This window comes from Cavia porcellus, unplaced genomic scaffold (assembly GCF_034190915.1).
Source record: "Cavia porcellus strain 051 isolate PalLab524CR breed Dunkin Hartley unplaced genomic scaffold, mCavPor4.1 scaffold_27, whole genome shotgun sequence".
NCBI lineage: Eukaryota > Metazoa > Chordata > Mammalia > Rodentia > Caviidae > Cavia > Cavia porcellus.
The window spans coordinates 37,909,137-37,927,142 of NW_026947510.1; the positions used below are offsets into that span (position 1 = coordinate 37,909,137).

At 38.2% G+C, this 18,006-nt stretch overlaps 1 protein-coding gene across 5 annotated transcripts in view; it reads left to right on the top strand.

Annotated features, from left to right (window-relative positions):
• Borcs5 (BLOC-1 related complex subunit 5) overlaps nt 1-18,006 on the top strand; it is a 96,596-nt gene that overhangs the window by 57,621 nt on the left and 20,969 nt on the right. For all 5 annotated transcript variants that reach the window (XM_013153179.3, XM_013153178.3, XM_003470410.5 and 2 more), the window contains one exon: nt 6,621-6,778. In XM_013153179.3, the coding sequence (XP_013008633.1) occupies nt 6,621-6,778 (158 nt within the window). The remainder of the gene's footprint in view (nt 1-6,620; nt 6,779-18,006) is intronic.

Sequence of the window (18,006 nt, forward strand, 5' to 3'; positions counted from 1 at the left end):
TTTAATTCTGAGATACGGTATCATGAAGTCACTGAGTTGTCCAGTTTGGCTTCAGTTTGTGATCCTCCTGCCTCACATTTAGAGTGCTGGGATTATGGGTGTGAACCACCATGCTCAGTGATGATTATAACTTTTTAATGGCTCAACAGAATAAAAAAAATTTATAGTGAGATGTGAATATGTCATAGCATTAGCGGTTGAATCTAGATGTAGGATGTTTGGGTATACTTTTTCTCACTATTTTTATATAATTTGAAATTTTTCATAATAAAAAGTAAAAAAATTATAATGATAAATACAAAAATATTCAAAGGTAATTTCAAGAGTAGTATATAATTTATTCTCTATTAGTGGTAATGGTTTAATTACTAGCGTAGGTAGAGCCCTGGTGAGGAATATGAATGAGTGGGGTTGTGGAAGCAAGACAGTAAGAATGTTTTAGGTTGAGGGAACAGGAGAGTATACCTCTCAAGCATTTTTAAAAAATCAAAATCCTTAAACTGTGTTCAGAATAAAATGCTCTTGATTGCTGGCAGTTTATGTTCTAAAAGTGACAAAATTTACCATCTCTGAATTTATTCAGCTTTCTGTCTTCCTCCTTTAGATACAGGAGTGGATCAATCATTAACACAAAAGAAGTGGTTTGCTTGTCCCGTGTAGTGTTGGTAAAACATATTCATTGCCTCTGTAATTTGCCTGAGTTGTCATTAGTTTGTCCCTTCGGTAGAAAAAGTAACCTGTGTATTTTGTTCTGTGTCCCATCTTGTTGATTCTGTAGTTCAGAGCAGGATTTTGGCAGATTTTGAAGATTTACAAATCAACGAAGCACCTTCTAATGACAGATCCATGTACCTGGGTTTTATTTGTAAATGGTTAGGGGAGGGTACAGCTATGGCTTGGTAGAATGACTTAAAGTGTAATTCTTTTCACTTTAAAGTTGGCTAGGCAATTTCAACACCTTAGTGTGCTTTTTGGACCTGTAACTTTCTCAAATCCCATTCCCCATTCCTTTTTGTGTTAAGAGTTTTGTTCTGTTGGCTAAGTTTGGACTGTTGGCTCTTTGCTTCATCCATTTGACCCCTGTCATTTCCCTCCTCTTGACTGTGTAGCAGTCTGCTTAAGCACTGGAGACCTTCTTTCACCTTGAACAATCAGGTCCAGGCTGAGACAGAGCTCATGCTTGAGGAGTAGGGGTCCACAGTGCATGTAGCATAGAGACTCCAGGAAACTTTCTTTTTTCAAGTCTTCTTCAGGTCTATCCTGGGAGTCCTGCATCCTTGTGTGCTGACTTGAGACCTTATAAATGTGAGGTGCTGTTTGAGACACAGAAGTCAAAGAGATAAAGCAACACATGGTCTCTATCCTCAACCGCACTTTTACAGCCAATGTGGGGTACAATACTGGAGATTAAACCCAGGCCCTTCACACTAAGCTACATCTGCAGCCCTGTTATTTTTAAGTTTGAGAGGGGAATCTCACTAAGTTGCCCAGGCTGGGCTCAAAATCCTGCCTCAGCTTTGCGGAGTATATTACCACACTTTTAGTTTCCTTGGAGGAGATACTGACTGTTTCAAGGTATGTTGACTATATAAGCCTTAGTGAGAATGAAAGACATAGACCTGGTTTTTAATTAGAATGGGGTGCCTGGAATGGAAGAAGAGAGATTTACCTAAGAAGACTTTGTTGATAGATGGAAAAACCTTGGCCACTTTTTTGTTGTTGTTAAAATGAGTTTATTTAAAAAGTTTTTAAGGAGAAATGCATTCATTCTGTTTTAAAAAATTGTGTTAAAGGAAGATGTGGTGTCCCTGACCTACACCTAAAATCCCAGCACTCTTAGGAGGCTGAAACAAGAGGATCATGAGTTTGAGCCCTGCCTAGGTGTCTTAATGGGACCTTGTCTCAAAATAAGAAAGAAAAAGGGCTGGGGATGCAGCTCAGTAACAAAACCCTGCTTCGATCCCCAGTACTGGGGAAAATAAGTTAAAAGTATACTATCGGGGGGCTGGGGATTTAGCTCAGTGGCATAAGCGCCTGCCTTGTAAGCAGGCAGTTGTGAGTTCGATCCCTGGTACCGATAAAAATGAAAAAGACCAAAAAAAAAGTATACTATCAAGGTCTCTCTCCCGTCCTTGTTTGCTGTCTTAATTCTACTAAATAGTTCTTAATGTAAATGTAAGTAAATTTGAACATACTTTTATTTACTTGTCCCACTCCCATTTTTACACAGTGATAGCACACTTCATTTTATATATACTTAATACCTTATGGAGATTTTCTAACATACTAGAAAATGTGAGTACTTGAAGGGCTTTTTTATTCTTTCCTAGGTTCATCTGTTTATGGATATACTTTGACTTAACATGTCCCTTATTGGTGAACATTGGGGCTTTTGCTGACCTTTTACTGTTACTGTTTCTGCCACAGTGCATATTCTTCCCTGAACATTGTATGTCATTTATCATGTGTGGTAGTGTATGTGTAGATTACTAGTAATAAAATCGCTACATCCATGTCCATGTATCCTCTCCATAGCAGCATTAACAATTTATGTACTAGTCAGCAAATGCTGTTTCTTCACAGCACCACCTATGGAAGGTTTTTCAGGCTTTTGGATTTTTTTCCAGTTTGACAGGGCTTGAAATGAAATTTTTGTTTTGTTTTTTTCTTGTTTGAAACAGGGTCTCGCTATGTCATTGAGGCTGGCTATGAACTCACTGTATAGACAAGGCTGGCCTCAAACTCGTGGTGATTCTCCTGCCTCAACCTTTGAAGTGCTGTGCAATGAAGTTTTGTTTTTCTTATGAGTTGTCCATCTTCTGAATAAGGCCTTGGTATTTCATTTTTTAATGAAATGCCTTTCCATATCCTCCCCCTCCTCCTCCTTTTTGCCAGTTGCTAGGAACTCTTTGTATATTCGGAAGGTTGGCCTTTGCAATATGACTTGTGAACTTTCTCCCCGGGTTTTCAGATGTTTTAACTCCTAGTTTTTGCCATGAAGCATTTTACTATTGCTGCATTTATTCATGGTTTTTTTTGTAACATTATAATGGCCCACTGTTGATGATACAAAGTCATTCCTCTTTCCTTGGTGCCTACCTCTTCTTCCTTTACTCTTAAACTCACAACAAATATTTCCCCCTTGGTTTGCTTGCCAGTAGTAAGCTATCTATTGATAATTTCATTAGATTTATTAGCCTGAAAATTTCCCCTTTCTTTATACAGGCACTCTGGGAAATTGGCATTTTCTTACAAAATTAAACCATATGAGCTAGCACTTGCATTCTCAGACAAGTATCACAGAAGAATGAGAAGGCATGTTTATACAAAGACCTGCTTATGAGTACTCACAGCTGCTTTATAATAGTCCCAAAATATAGTCTCAAAATAGAAATAGCCCAAGTATCCTTCAGTGGATCTATGGTTGAACATACCATGGAATACCACTCAGAAATAAAAAAACACTAATTATTGGTACATCAACAATTTATAAAAATGTCTTGCAACTGCAAAATAATGTCTAATCTATTATGTTGATAAAATGCTCCATACCCTAAATGTTATTTACTGTATTATTTCATTTATGTAACATTTTCATGTGATGAACTTTTTAGAATCTGACTATATTGGTGGATACATGAACCTACACATGTGAAAAAAATGTGAACTAAATACATAAATGAGTATAAGTAAAATGGAGAAATCTGAATATTAGTGGATTACATCAGTGTCAGGATCCTGGTTATGATATTGTATTAGATGTTACAGTTGTGGGAAACTAGGTAAAGAGTATAAGATCTTAGTAAAAATTTCAATGAAAAAATCTCTCTTATACTACCAAATTCACCCAGGATTCTACCTGAATGTAGGTTCAGTTCAAGTAACTGATGCTGTTATGAATTGAGAACTGGTGGTCAACTTAACGCCAGCTGGATTACATCAGCATGCATTGAGCGAAGATGCTCCACCTGAGGAGGGTTGCCAGGATAAATAGGTGGAGAAGAAGGGAGGTGTGAAGGGTCGAGGCATTAAGGAGGCATTGTGGGTTCTCCTACAAGTTGCTGTCTGAACTGTTGGTTCTCCTGGAGAAGCTTTGGTCTTCATATTGAGCATTGCTTCCTCGCTCCGGAGGGCAAGACATATGCTGCTTGGTCTCCAGGATGAACTCGTCATGCTGCTTCCTGGCACGTACTCAACTGTGCTTGTCGTTGGAGGAGCTCCAGGCCTCCGTGTCGCTGAGGATGGCCATGGTGCCTTCCAGGACAGCCCTGCTCCTTTGTTGTGAGTGTGACTTCTTGTGGAGTCACACTCACAACAGTGTAGAACCCTCATCCCACTAGCACAGCTCCTTCATCCTGCTGGCATAGACTTTCTGGCTTCTACTGCTGACCTTTGGGTCTTCCCGGCACGGATCCGTAAAAGAGACTGGTGTGAGTCCTTCGTGTGGGCTCTAGACCTCCAGTTGGACTCGTGGGAGGCATTATCCTGAGCTCCGGGTTTTTGTCTGGACTCATGTGGGACATTGCTGTGGGGTTTAGGCTCTTGAATAAATAACCTATGTCTTTGGTGTTGCGGACAGATTTCCTGCATTTTCCTGTGTTAACTTCCGGTGACTATTATAAAAATATTATAAACTCCATGTCCTAAGCCTAGTTGTTCTCTGTGTACAACCCCTGACTGCAACAGATGTGCTTCTGTGTTAGAACTGCAGTGGGTCAGCTGGGGATTTAGAGCTGGCATTGTGTGATACGGGACTTCCAATTCTGCAGTCAGCTCTTCAAGTCCATGAAAGATCTGAAAGCACTGACCAGCATGTCAGAAGCTTCTCTGGGGAGCCCTTTCTGCCAGCCAACTTTGAAGGTGTAATCATTGGCTTAAGCCCCAACATATCAGAGAAGTAAGGGATTGAAACTGGTTCTTGAGAGACAGCAGTGAGGAAGGGTCCCAGAGATAAGCTTTGATGGGGTGGGTCTGTCCAGTTATGTTCCAGCTTGTACCCCATTGTCACCTGTATTTCATTGTACCTTGCACTGTGGCACTGCCTGTAGTATGAGATGGCATGGCATGCCTAATGGTTCTCAGAATGTAGTAGGGGAATGAATGTTTAAGATCACTGAGGCTCTGCTGGGAAATATGTGAGGTCAAATCTATTTTTGCAATAATACTTAGACTTTATTTGTAAGTCATTCTCTTACATGTCTGCTATGGAATTTTCCAGAAGTTTCATGAGCTGAATAATGATAGATTAAATACAGAAGCATGTTTGAGAATATTCAGCTACTTTCCATCAAGTATATTTGAGAATATCCAGCTTCTTTCCATTAAAAAGACAAGCCAGTCTCATTTTTCTTACTTTTTTGTTTTGGAAAAAATATAGCCATTTTTCTTAAAATATGTTATTTGTAATGGTGTTATTGTTTTTTAAATGATTTAAAATTTAGGAATTTCCCCAGGTTTAATTACTATGTGAAAAGCAATAAATTTAACACATAAACAAAAGCTCTTTGGAATAATTTCTGAGAATTTAAAAGGGTTCTGATACTTAAAGATTTGAGACTGGTACATTGGCAGCAGTTGGCCATAGTCTATAGGCTTAGGATTTAGTTCTTTGCTTTATGACCATGGGCAACTCACTTAGCCTCTGTAATTGATTCTTGTTTTTCTATGTGTGCAGGGGTACTGAAGTATTAGGAATTAAACCTAGAGCATTCTGCCACTGAGCCGTTGTACATCCCCAACCCCATTTGTCTTCTTTCCTCCCTCCTTCCCACCTTTTTTTCTCCCTGTCTTCTGCCTTTCTCCCTTTTTTTCTCTTTCTCTCTACTTCTCCCCTTCCTCTTTTCTTACTTTGATGTAGAGTCCCACCCACTGAGTTGCCCAAATCAGACTTGATATTGAAATCCTCCTGCCTCAGCCTCCCTAAGTGCTGGGGTTACAGTTTTATACCAGTGTATCTGGCTCAATTCTTTTTCTGTAAATGCTAATAACTTTACCCTGTTCTAGAAAGACAAATCAGATAATTATATATAAAAGACTTTGAAAATGTAATGCCCTACGTTAAATTCAGAAGAGTTATGTTACTAAAGTGATACTGAGAAAGCGTAAAGAGAGTTTGGTCATGGTAGTTGATACCCCACTTACTTCGTAAGTTTTTTTCATTTTTAGAATTTCCTTTTAATTCTCTTATACATTTTATAGTATTTGTTTTTCAGACAACCATTTTAATTATTAAAAGAAATCAATACATTGTCTAGTCAATGGGATTTATATTCCTAACTCCTGGATGTATCGGTAGCCTAATAAGGTCCGAGCTGTATCTTACTGACTAAATGACTTCAGAAGTTACTCAGTCTCTCTTGGTCTTGGCTACCTCATCTGTTAAATGAGGCAAATAGTACATTATTTTCTAGAATATGAGTGTGAAAAATAATGCACAGGAATGCTGCATTTGGCACAAGTGGTGATCCTCCATGAATGATATTTGGACTGATTAGTCTACAGCAAAAGGTGCAAAATTAAATTTCTTCTCTTCCCTTCAGTGAACTCATTACCCTAGTTTTATTCAAAAATTTGTTAGCAGAAATTTCCATTTCATTTGATTCTCTTTTTCTGTGTTGAAGGGCTGTTGAGTGGCCAGACCTCCCCGACAAATGCCAAGTTGGAGAAACTGGATTCTCAGCAGGTGCTGCAGCTCTGCCTTCGATATCAGGATCACCTGCACCAGTGTGCGGAGGCTGTTGCTTTTGACCAGAATGCTTTAGTTAAACGAATCAAGGAGGTAAGGTTTTGTGGGGAAGGAGCTTTGCTGATCGTTGTGAATCTCTGTAACTTCTGATTCCTTTCTACTGGGCAATGTAGCCGGTAATCCCAGCTTTATGGAAGGTAGTCATTTTCCATCTGAGATGTGATGTTTTGTCTCCATTCGTTTGGGGAGATTCTTTCCTACCAGTAAAATGTGATGATGAAAAGAGTGGTCTGCAGAACTAGGCAAATCAGGAGTTTAAATCTCAGCTCACTATGATGAGTTAACTTCATTTTCTCAGTTTGTTCATGAAAAATGAGGCTGATTGTAATAACCTACCCAAAGGGTTGAATGACAATGAAATTATGCAAGTAAGTGTTAACTGTTGATGGCATGTGTCCTGCCATGCTACTTTACTCCTCTAACAATATTGCTTTGAGTTGGCTTTAGCTGTTTCTTGTATCCAATTTGTATTTTCTTTTCTAGCAGGTTATCATTTCTTTGAAAGTAGGAGCCTTAACATCTCCCTCAGTTACATTTTTCACTGTATTAGCACATGAAATGCTCAGCGATTTTTACTGGTTGCATAGAAATAATTATGCCTACTTAACCCACAGGGCTTTTGGGAGGAAAGACACAGTATAATTCATGTGAAAAAACTTAGTGAACTGAAGAACTTGGTACAAATGTTATATAATTACCAATAATATTTAGCTGATAATTCTTTTAAGCATTGAAATATATTGACCATTATATATATATAAACTATTTTATATATATATATATATATATATATATATATAATTGTCATAGTTCTGGGTATGAGTAAATACAGTTTCCAAAGTTTCCAATCGAGTTTTTCTGATGCTTGCGGTAGTGTCATATAAGGAAAAAAAGGAGCTTTGTCTTGGAAAAGCCATGTGTGTGACTGACACTGAATTTAACGAAATGGGCCCTGGGTCATTAACTCTGGTAAAAGAAGATGGGCATGGAGAAACACACAGAACCTTAGATTAATAATAGAGATCATTGATCCTTGAAGTTATGAAGTAGTCATTAGTTGTATTAAAGGATTTAAATTGATCAACACTTCTAATGTTTTAATACTTTATAAAAACTGGATGTGGTGGCACACACCTGCAGCCTCAGCACTCGGGAGGATTATTGCAAGTTCGAGACCAACCTGGGCTACAAAGTGAGCAAAAGGCTAGCCTGAACTGCATAGTTAGACTCTGTATCAAAAAGACAAAACAAAACAAAAAAACCCCCAAAACTAAAATTTTGTATGCATATAGGTACCCTTTTCCTATGGATGAAATACTAGTATTAAAGAACTGTAAGAGCTTCTGAATTATTTGGAATTGATGTGGCCTTTGAAATATTATAAACTTGGCTTTTCTATATTATGGTCTTGTAAAACTCTAATTCTCAAGGGCTACTTTGTATTGGCAGTAACTTTTCTTTCTTTTCTTTCTTTTTAAAAATGTTACTAGGGATCAAACCAGGACCTTTGCACTAAGCTCCATGCCCAGGGATTCCCTAAAACTTGTAGTCTTTCCTACTTCAGTCTCCCAAGAGTGTTTGGGTTCCACATGTGCCTCCATGCCACACTCCCTTGGGTATTTTTGTTTGAATACTGAATTCTCCACTCCCTTCAAGAGGTATAGGGTGTGATCTTTGAATAATTGTTTCATAAGTTTACCAAATAATACTAATGTCACTCTTCATTAGATAGGATTGAGAACTATCGATCCAAAGCACTATTTTCAAAATGGCTTCTACAGAGACTAATCCCAAGTAATACATGTTATTTAAAGTTCTTATGTATCTTACAAAAAGAACCAGCACTTTTCAAACTTACCTCAGAACCCTTATCTTAGGTAATAGCTACTAACATGCCTTGGAAGTAAACTTTTTTTAGGACATTGACTTGGAAGTGTTCTTGACATAAAAGTTTACCATTTTTGACTGTTGTGCTAGATGATAACTTTGACATTAGCTCTTAAAGAGATGATCTTAAAATAATAAATTGCCTTTTTTAAAAAAGATCCATATCTTGTTTGCAGTTTAGGATAGTGTGCTACAGGGAGATGAAGTGACTGACTCAGTGTCAGAGAGCTAGGTAAAGTATTTGCTATCTAGGTATGCCAGACAGAGCTCCTTATTAACAGCAGTGTCAAGTCTTTAGAGCAGCGTTTCTTGGTCCTAGGTATGTGTTAAGATCACCTGAGATTTTCATCCTTCCAATTCTGCACATACCCTGAAGAAGACTAATACAGTGAAGTTTCATGTACTCGTTATCTAGTTACTGTATTTATTAGCTGTGAACACTCCTGTGTCATCTACATCTCCCTCCCTCCCTCCCTAAGGCTGTTTTATAGTGTTGTTTCATTCATAAATATTTATAGATGTATTTTTCAAAAGTAAAGATTCTTTAAAACCTTTTTTGGAGATGGATGGTTTAATTGATGTGATAGATTGTTTAAACCTGATTTATACATGCATTGAAACATCACATTACCCTACTAGTATATGCAGTTTTTGTTTTATGTATTAGTTGAAAAGTAATTTTATAAATGCTTAACATTAAAAACATTATAATTAATTTTAGACAGTAAAAAGTCACAAAAATACTTCAGAGAATATCTAAATATTCCCCATTGGAAGTTCTCCCAAAGTCAGTGTCTTATATAAACTTTAATACAGTTGATCAGAACTAGGAAATTAGTATTGGTATGATACTGTTAACTAAATGGAGACTTTAAGTTCCACCAAGTTTCCAGCTAACAAAGAATTCCTTTTAAAAAATACAGCCCCAGTGCTGTTATACCTAATATATTTGCAATGCAGTATAGCTAATGTACTTTTCATAAAATACTGATGCTTAGATTTCACTCCCAACCAATCACATTAAAATCTTTATAGGGCAATGAGAGAAGGAAGGGGAAGCTGGGCATTGGTATATATGACACTGTATTAATTCTTCTAGTGTGTAACAAGAATTTGAAACCAGTGTTCTGGAACTTTCATTTTATAATATTAGACTGAGTTTTTTTGAGACAAGGTCTTGCTATGTAGTTCAGACTGGCTTTGAATTCACTGTATGCCCAGGCTGCCTTAGATGGCAGCAATTTTTCTGCCTCAGCCCCCTGAAATTATAGGTGTACACCACCATGCCCAGTGAGTTTGAGGATCTTTGGGGTTGACTTTGAGTAGTGAGTACAAGTTGAAGATCCCTAATCCCCTAAATTCCAAAACCTGAAGTACTCCACAGTCCAAAACTTACTGAGTGTCAACCTGATGCTGCAAGTGAAAAATTCTATACCTGCCTTCATATGATGAGTTGCAAGTACCCTAAAAAATACTGTGTGAAGTTACCTTCAGGCTATGCATACAAAGTTTATTTAAAACATAAATAAATTTTGTGTTTTATACTTGGGTCCCATCCCAAAGACCCTTATTGTGTATATGCAGATACTCCAAAATCTACAACATTTCTGGTCCAAGCATTTTGAATGAAAGATACTCAACCTGTGATAGAGAACAGTACTAACAGTACTGCACAGTAGTGCAGTACCTCAAGTAGCTCTGTCAGGGTGGAGGATGTGAATTTTTTGTTTTTGTTCACTGTTTCAGAATTTTTTGGCGATTATAATGAGTCCATTGTGTTTGTGCGGTAAGTATTAGCAAGGTCCTGAAACATATGCATCCACGCTCAGGGTAAACATAAGGGTTGAAATTAGTTGCTTCCTGATGAATAAGGCAAAGACGTAGTTTTAATCAAATACCAACTCTGATATTATTCTAGATGTTTCCTGAAAATTTGGTTACAAGAGTGGAAGTAGCATAATGCCGTATGTGTTGACATACTGGACAAACACTGGAACTTAGTAACCATGGAGATTGTGTATTAAGTGGAAGTATAGAACGTGGATCAACCAGACATCCAAAAGTTATACTTACTATGCTCACTTCAGATCAAGAGAAAATATGGCCATTAGCACTTGTGAATCAGTTAAAAGAAAGCTACACATTACTGATGTTAAATTTGGATGATGCTCTTGATTTAAAAGTTCATGTTTACAAATTTGTACATGTAAGGGGGAAGAAAAAAAGTGAAGGGAGCTGCTTTCACAGTCAATCTTGTAATATCCTTTAAATTTAAAAAATCGTTAGTACATGTTTGTAGTATATATGATCTATCACAGAGAATTGAAATGTGCACACTAACACATCTTCTTTTTACATTCCCTTTTCCTCTACTTATGTGTACCTCACTCCATGTTTTGATCCCCTTCCTATTTGCAAAAGACCTATCTCCCTGTTTTCCTGTTACTTATCTTTTATATTTCTATTCAGTGTATTTATACTGTGAATTTCTCAGATTAGAGAAACCGTGTAATGTTTAAGATTATGTATCTTATTTATTTTACTTAGTATTATGGTTTCAGGGTACATTTTCCTACAAATGACTCAAATTTATTCTTTAAAGCAGAGTAGTATTTCATTGTATATGTACTACATTTGTATACAATGTATACTACATTTTCTTTATCCATTCACCTGTTGATGAGCATATAGGCTACTTCAAAGATTGAACCATTGTGGATTATATTGCTATAGACATAGGCATGTGTGTATCTTTGTATAGAATGTCTTTAACTCTTTTGGAAAAAGTGTTAGAAGGGAGTTACCTTGGTTGAATGGAATTTCTTATTTTTTGAGGAATCTCCATATGGATTTCCATCGTGGTTTATAGTGTATCTTGACCACTTGTTTCTCTAATGGCTATGGCATGGCCTCATAGCCAGCCAAGCACTGCAGAGCAGCTGCTGCAAACTCACTTAGTGGGAAGTTCATTGGGGGTTATGGAGAGATGGGACATTGTCCTTGTGCTTTGAGACTTTAGCCTGGGTAAGAGAATGAAAGTACACAGTAAAAAATATGAATAGGGCATTACAAATAGATTGCTTAACTAGAATTTTGTGGGCCTTAAAGCTTGTGATTGCAGTTGGGATTAAGCTGGATCTTAAAATCAGGATTTGAGAAATGAATGAAGAAGGAGCAGGGGATACTAGTGGGAAACAGCTTGATGGTCTTAGAAGAAAATTAACTGTCAGGCATCAGGGACAGTAAGAAAACTGGTTTGAGTTCTGGTAAACATGCTCAAAGAAAATGTTCTTTGTATTAAAGACCACAGAATGTTGGAGTTGAAAAAACCTTAGAGATTCTGGTTTGGTATTTTCAATTTTTATATACACAAATTGGAGACTTTTAGAGCAGTTTGAGTGAAATAGTGACCAGAATTAACTTCAATTAAAAATGAAGATCAAAAGGGATTTTTATGTTTTTACTTTTATTTATCATTATTATTATTTTACAATTAGTTCTCTTGAATATGTTCACAGGCAGAGGGGAAAGAGGCAGGAAGAAAAAATCAAATGTGAAGGAGGAAAAGGGGATTCTTAGCAAGAGTCCCTGAGGAAGAGGCAAGCTGCAGAGGGACTTACAGGCCTGGCTCCATCTGTGTCGAGGGAGCAGGGTCTTCACTAAGTGTTGCTGGGGTTGTGCTGAACATGGCATTGAGGGCCCAGCTGCATTGAAAGATTTGTGTTTTTCATCTTGTTTGGCCAAGTGGTTCTCAGTGTGAATTTGAGAGCCATGCTGGTAGGGTTCAAAGGATGGCACCACCTCTAACTAGTTGCATGGCCTTGGACAAGTTACCTGCTCCTTCTAAGCTTTATTTCCTGTTTTGCTCACAAGTTCTTGTTAGTGTCTTAAATATGAAGATGTTAGGTGGCTTAGTGAATTATTTAGTACTGGGGATTGGAGCCAGGTCCTTCACATTGAGCAATATCTCTAGTGCTGTAAGATTTTGAGGCAAGATCTCACAAAGTCTCTGTGTTGTACAGAGTGGGTATGGACTTGTGATTCCCCCTGCCTCAGCCTCCCTTGTACTCAAGTTACAGGTTTGGGCTATTGAGCCTGACCTGAAGTTCTTGGTACTAGTAGTACCCTAAATACTAACTTAATTTATAACTCTGCTCTTATAATTCAAGTGTGATAAAGACTGAACAGAGGCAAGGCAAGTGGTTTTTAGTTGATTGTAATTTCACTCAAACTCTGTGTGGTTTCTTTCATTCCATAAATACATAATTTTTGGAATGTTTATATTTAACTTTTGTATTTGTCCTGTGAATAGCAAACTGGTTCCCCATGGGTCTTAAGAGATATAAAAATGGATGATAACAGATGATTAATCCTTGGCTTCTAGGCTGTGCATGCATCACTTTTTATTTTGGTGGATGTCTGTGATACCCTGTCATTTCTGCTTAAGGATTCAAGCTGGCAGAGAGACACTTGAGTTTTAGGTTACATGTATCATTCAAATGTGGGTTGACAGAAAGAAAACAAAAAAGGAGCATGTTTTCTCTCCACCTGTGCTGTCCCTTGGGGATAGAAGACATGGTGAGGAAGGAGAGCATACATACACAGCTGAAGAAAATGGAATTGAGTGATACGGAAATTGTTTGTCATCCATCAGGGTCACTGTGATTGCTGTAAGTGGGTAAATGTGTTCATAGATTGGGATAATAAAGCACTAGGTTTATTTTGATATAATGACTCTGTTCTTGTTTAATCACCTTGAAAATAAAGTCAGACACAGTGCTGGTAATCTCTTTTTAATTCTGAAATGCAGAGATAAGCATACTGTGTTAGCATAAGCCGATTAGAAGCACAGGAGGGGGTTGCTGGTGAATGGATGTGAGTTAGAATCATTAGGAAGCTGTGTGACTTCTCTTATTCAGCATTTTTGCTACACAGATAAGGAAGTAAAGAACCTTAAACTTTATTTGGAACTTGCTTAAAGTCTTTCTACTTGTTGGTGTCTAAGACAACGTTAAGAGACGAATCTCCATGATTGCCAATATTCTTTACCACTTCACAACATTGACTATCTCCCAGTCCAAAAGTCCAAAATTCAGGGTTTTCCAAAATTAAAAACTTTTTGAGCACTGACCCAGCTTTCAAACAGTATCATATTGTCAGATTAAGAATGGTCAACTGGTGAAGTGTATGCAAATATTCCAAAATCTGGTAACATTTCTGGGCCAAGGCATTTTTATTAAGGGACACTCAGCCTGTACTTGTTTTTCTTCTTTGGAATCTTTTGTTTCCTTTGCAGTTATTCCTTTTCCACACAGTGGGCACTCAGCTGGTGTTTGAAAAAATGCACAAAAGCTGTCACTCCAGGGCTGGCCAGGCATTTCTCTGTTGAAAGTCCTGTAATGTGTAAGACTTTACTGAAGCCTGTTTCCAGGTATTTGACCTGACTTGCTGTACTGTACATCTGTTCAAGGGGCAGAGCACAACCAAGTTGTTGTTCAGTATTGTGCAGAGAATCAGTATGTGCACTGCCTTGAGCATTCCCATCAAGGCCCTTCAGTTAAAACTTTTTTTTTTTTTAATTTATTTACTTATTTATTTATTTTTGTCTTTTTCATTTTTATCGGTACCAGGGATCGAACTCACGACCGCCTGCTTGCAAGGCAGGTGCTTGTGCCGCTGAGCTAAATCCCCAGCCCTTCAGTTAAAACTTAATGAGCATGCACCTGGTGGCACTGATACTCTGCCTGCCACCTTGAACTGAATCTCCTTTAAATAACACAGGTGGATTCCTGTTGCTGCTTTAAAACATTATCTGCCATCAGTTGCTGCTGTTTTAAAATCTGAAATTATAAAATGGATTAGGAGTACTTATTTTAAAACTAAAAGTTTTTGACAAGTCATTTTGATATCCAACTTCTTTTGCTGAAATGAGACAAAGCATTTCAAGAATATTTTGTATTCCATTTCTGTCTTAGAAGTTACTGTGGCAGGAGCGGAGGACCCAAGTATATATTTCAGATTGAAGTTATACAATATAAATTATAGCTGTAACCCCCCCCCCAACAACCTTTCTTTTCATTAAGAAGCACAACTAGTCCCTTGAGTGGCAGGAAATGTCGATGGGGTATTTGACTTATTCTGATTCACCTGGTGTTAAGGCGCACTGTACAGTGCTCCCTTGGGTCTACCCTCAAACTTCCTTCAGCACTATCCTGCCAAAAGAGCGAAATCTGGAAGTAGGCCGACTATAGTTCATTACTTGCCTGTTGGAAATGTAGGCTGTGTTTTTTGGCAAAGTGTGGCCAAAACCCAGTTATTTGACTGCTGCGAGATTTAACTCCATTTACATTCTGCACAGTGGCATACGAGCATGTGTGAACAGCCCCATTTCCCTCCAGTTTGCCTGCCTAGATGTGTCCCTAGACAGCTGGCCCTGCCATTTCTCTTAGTACTTAGCACCTGCAGCAGACAGTAGAGCCCCTGTGACTCTTCCTCCCTCTACTCATTTCCAGTCTGCCAGAACTGGCAGTGTGAGAGGCCCCAGGAACTCAGAATATATGTAATCCAAATACCAACTAATGGGCACTGTCATGGGCACCTAGATTATAAAAGTGGAATTAAGGCTGGGAAGAGATGTTCCTTATCTCTTTAGTACATTTTTAGTTGAGGTAGGGGACTTTAAGACATTTGAACATTGCCACTGTTACATTTTGCATCTGGAATGTCTCCCCGAAGTTTGTGTTAAAAGCTGGGTCCCCAGGAGTGGTACTGTGGGGAGATGGTAGGATCTTTAAAATTTGGGCCTGATGGAGGTCTCAGGGACATTGGGAGTGAGCCCTTAAAGGGCATAGTAGTACCCTAACCTTTGCAGTGTTTTGTGTTTGCTTCCTGCTCTTGAAGTACATGATTCTGCTCTGCTTTGCACTCTTGCCACAATGTGTGTATCATGACAGGATCAAGCAACAGGGTTAACCAGTTATTCACCAAAGCCTCCAAAACTGAGGCAAAATAAACTTGTACTTTTTATTATTGATTTATCCAAAGTATATTTTTATGATAAAGGAAAACTGACTGGACAACCACAATAACTAGACTAATGCCTGACATATAGTAAACAATATGTTTACCAATGAACAGTTTTAACAGATTATTCATCTACTTCATGCAACTAATTCATAAGCATTCTCCTTCTTTTGGCGAAAATAAAGGTTTTGAGAGTTGTATTAGACAGAGTAGGCTAGGATGCAATTATAAAGACTCAATAACTTTAATGGTTCAAATACAGTAGAAGTTTATATTTTGCTCATGTTCAAAGGAGATATTTGTGGTACACTCATCTTTTGAGTTCAGAGACTCTCAAGGCTGTGTGTACCTGTGCCTTTTATGTGTCCCCTTCGTTTGTGAACAGTGCAGCTCTGTGCTGGGCTGCATCATAGGTATTGAGAAGTCATCACTGGGCAGAACAGAGGAAATCCTTCATCCATAGATTGTTTACTCCACCAGGAAAACAGACAACAAACAAAGGCAAAATTGATAGCTTATGAGATGATAACAAATGCTAAGAATTAAAAAACAAAATGAGAAAGGAAGGGTAGAGATGTGGCTCAGTGGTAGAGCATTTGTCTAACACACACAATTCCTTGAGTTTGAGCTCTGTCATTGCAAAGAAGAAAAGCAAAAACAAAGAAGATTTGGAAAGGAAGATGAAATGCCACTGGGATAGAATTTTAAGACAATAGCCACGTGTGGTGGTGTACATCTGTAATCCCAGCACTGAGGAGGCTGAGGCAGGGGCGTTGCTGTGGGTTCAAGGCCAGCCTGGGCTACAAAGTGAATTGAAGGCCGGCCTAAACTGTAAAGCAGGACACTGTCTCAAGAAGACCAAAAACAAAAACAAAAAAAATTATTTTTTGACAATATGCCTGGGAATGGCCTTCCTTGAAAGGAACGTTTAACACAAAAACCTATTTGCCAATGTGGAGCTAACCAGAAAACTGCTTGTAACTGTAGTGTACTTGAAGCTAATTAACTTTTTGACTAATGAAAATCATAATACGTAAAGTTCTTTATTAATCTTTTCATTGCTATTCTTATCTGGATGTTCTGAACTGAAGTGGGAGAAAGTCTGTGTGTGTCTGTGTATGTGTGTGTTACTGGAGATTGGACCCAGCTATATTCCCAACCCTTTTTAAAATAAATTTCTAATTTCATGACAGTGTCACCCAGTTAGACCTTAAATTTACAGCCCTATTTCAGCCTCCTTGAGGGCTGGGATTGCAGACATGCACCAGCTATGCCTGGCTTATATACTGTCTATATTGTTAGGTGGAAGCATATTTGCAAATCTATATTCCTTTAAAAATCTTCTCTTTCAAGAATTTAGGGATTCCAAGATTTCTCCAGGATGTATCCTGAAAGCTTGAGGCAGCTGTTACCTTTGGCTGTCCATCTTGACAGACTACACGCTAATGTTTTAAGACTTGCATTGACATCATGCTGAAACTCCACAATTCCCGTTCTGCACATAAGCAGACAGCTTTTCACTTGTCTCATTAGATCAAACCAGTGCTGGAAATGGCCCATTTAGAAAGCTAAAGTGACAGCCCAACTGTAGCCCAGGGAAGTAAATAATGTGTGTGCAGGTACTCTGTAGGACTCCAGGGAGCCATGTAAAAGAAAGGATGGATTCTTTTGGGGAGTAAAATTCACTTTTGCATGAAGATGCATAAGGTGTTGCAAAATGTTATTCTGTGGAAGTCGGAGCATTACTGGCACTACTTAAACATTGCTTTTGTACTTTCTTCCCATATCTTAAAGTATTCCTTCCCTGTCTGAAAGTTTGGCTTCTTCCCTTTAGCCAGGCATGATTGCTAAAGGCAAGGAAATTTCAGCTGAAGACCATAATTTTGCTTTGCACATAGAGATGTATGAGTCACTTACTGAGAAGTGGTAGTTGTCACCAAAGCCGTGAATATGATTCTAAAAAAGATGTAGACAAATGTATGGTGTGGGGGTGTCCTTTTTGCCCTTGCTGAGCCTTGGATTCACTCACATGGTGGTAGTCTCCAAAATCCATGAAATTTAGACTGCTGTCTGGCCTGTGCCTCCTACTCCATGCCTTCACTTGTGTTAGAACTCACTCCTGCCTGCCTTTGCCTGCTCAGTCTTGTCCTCCATCTGTGATGCCACCAGCCTATAAACAAAACGTGATCCTGGTTTTCTTCAGTTTTTCACATGTTTACCATTTGCCAGGTATAGAATACATATTTTACATCTGTTACCATCTACATTTGACCACTAAACTGAAGTTCAGACACTCAAAAGGTAATAGTTTCAAGGGTTATAGTTGTTACAAGTAGAGGTGAGATCAAATC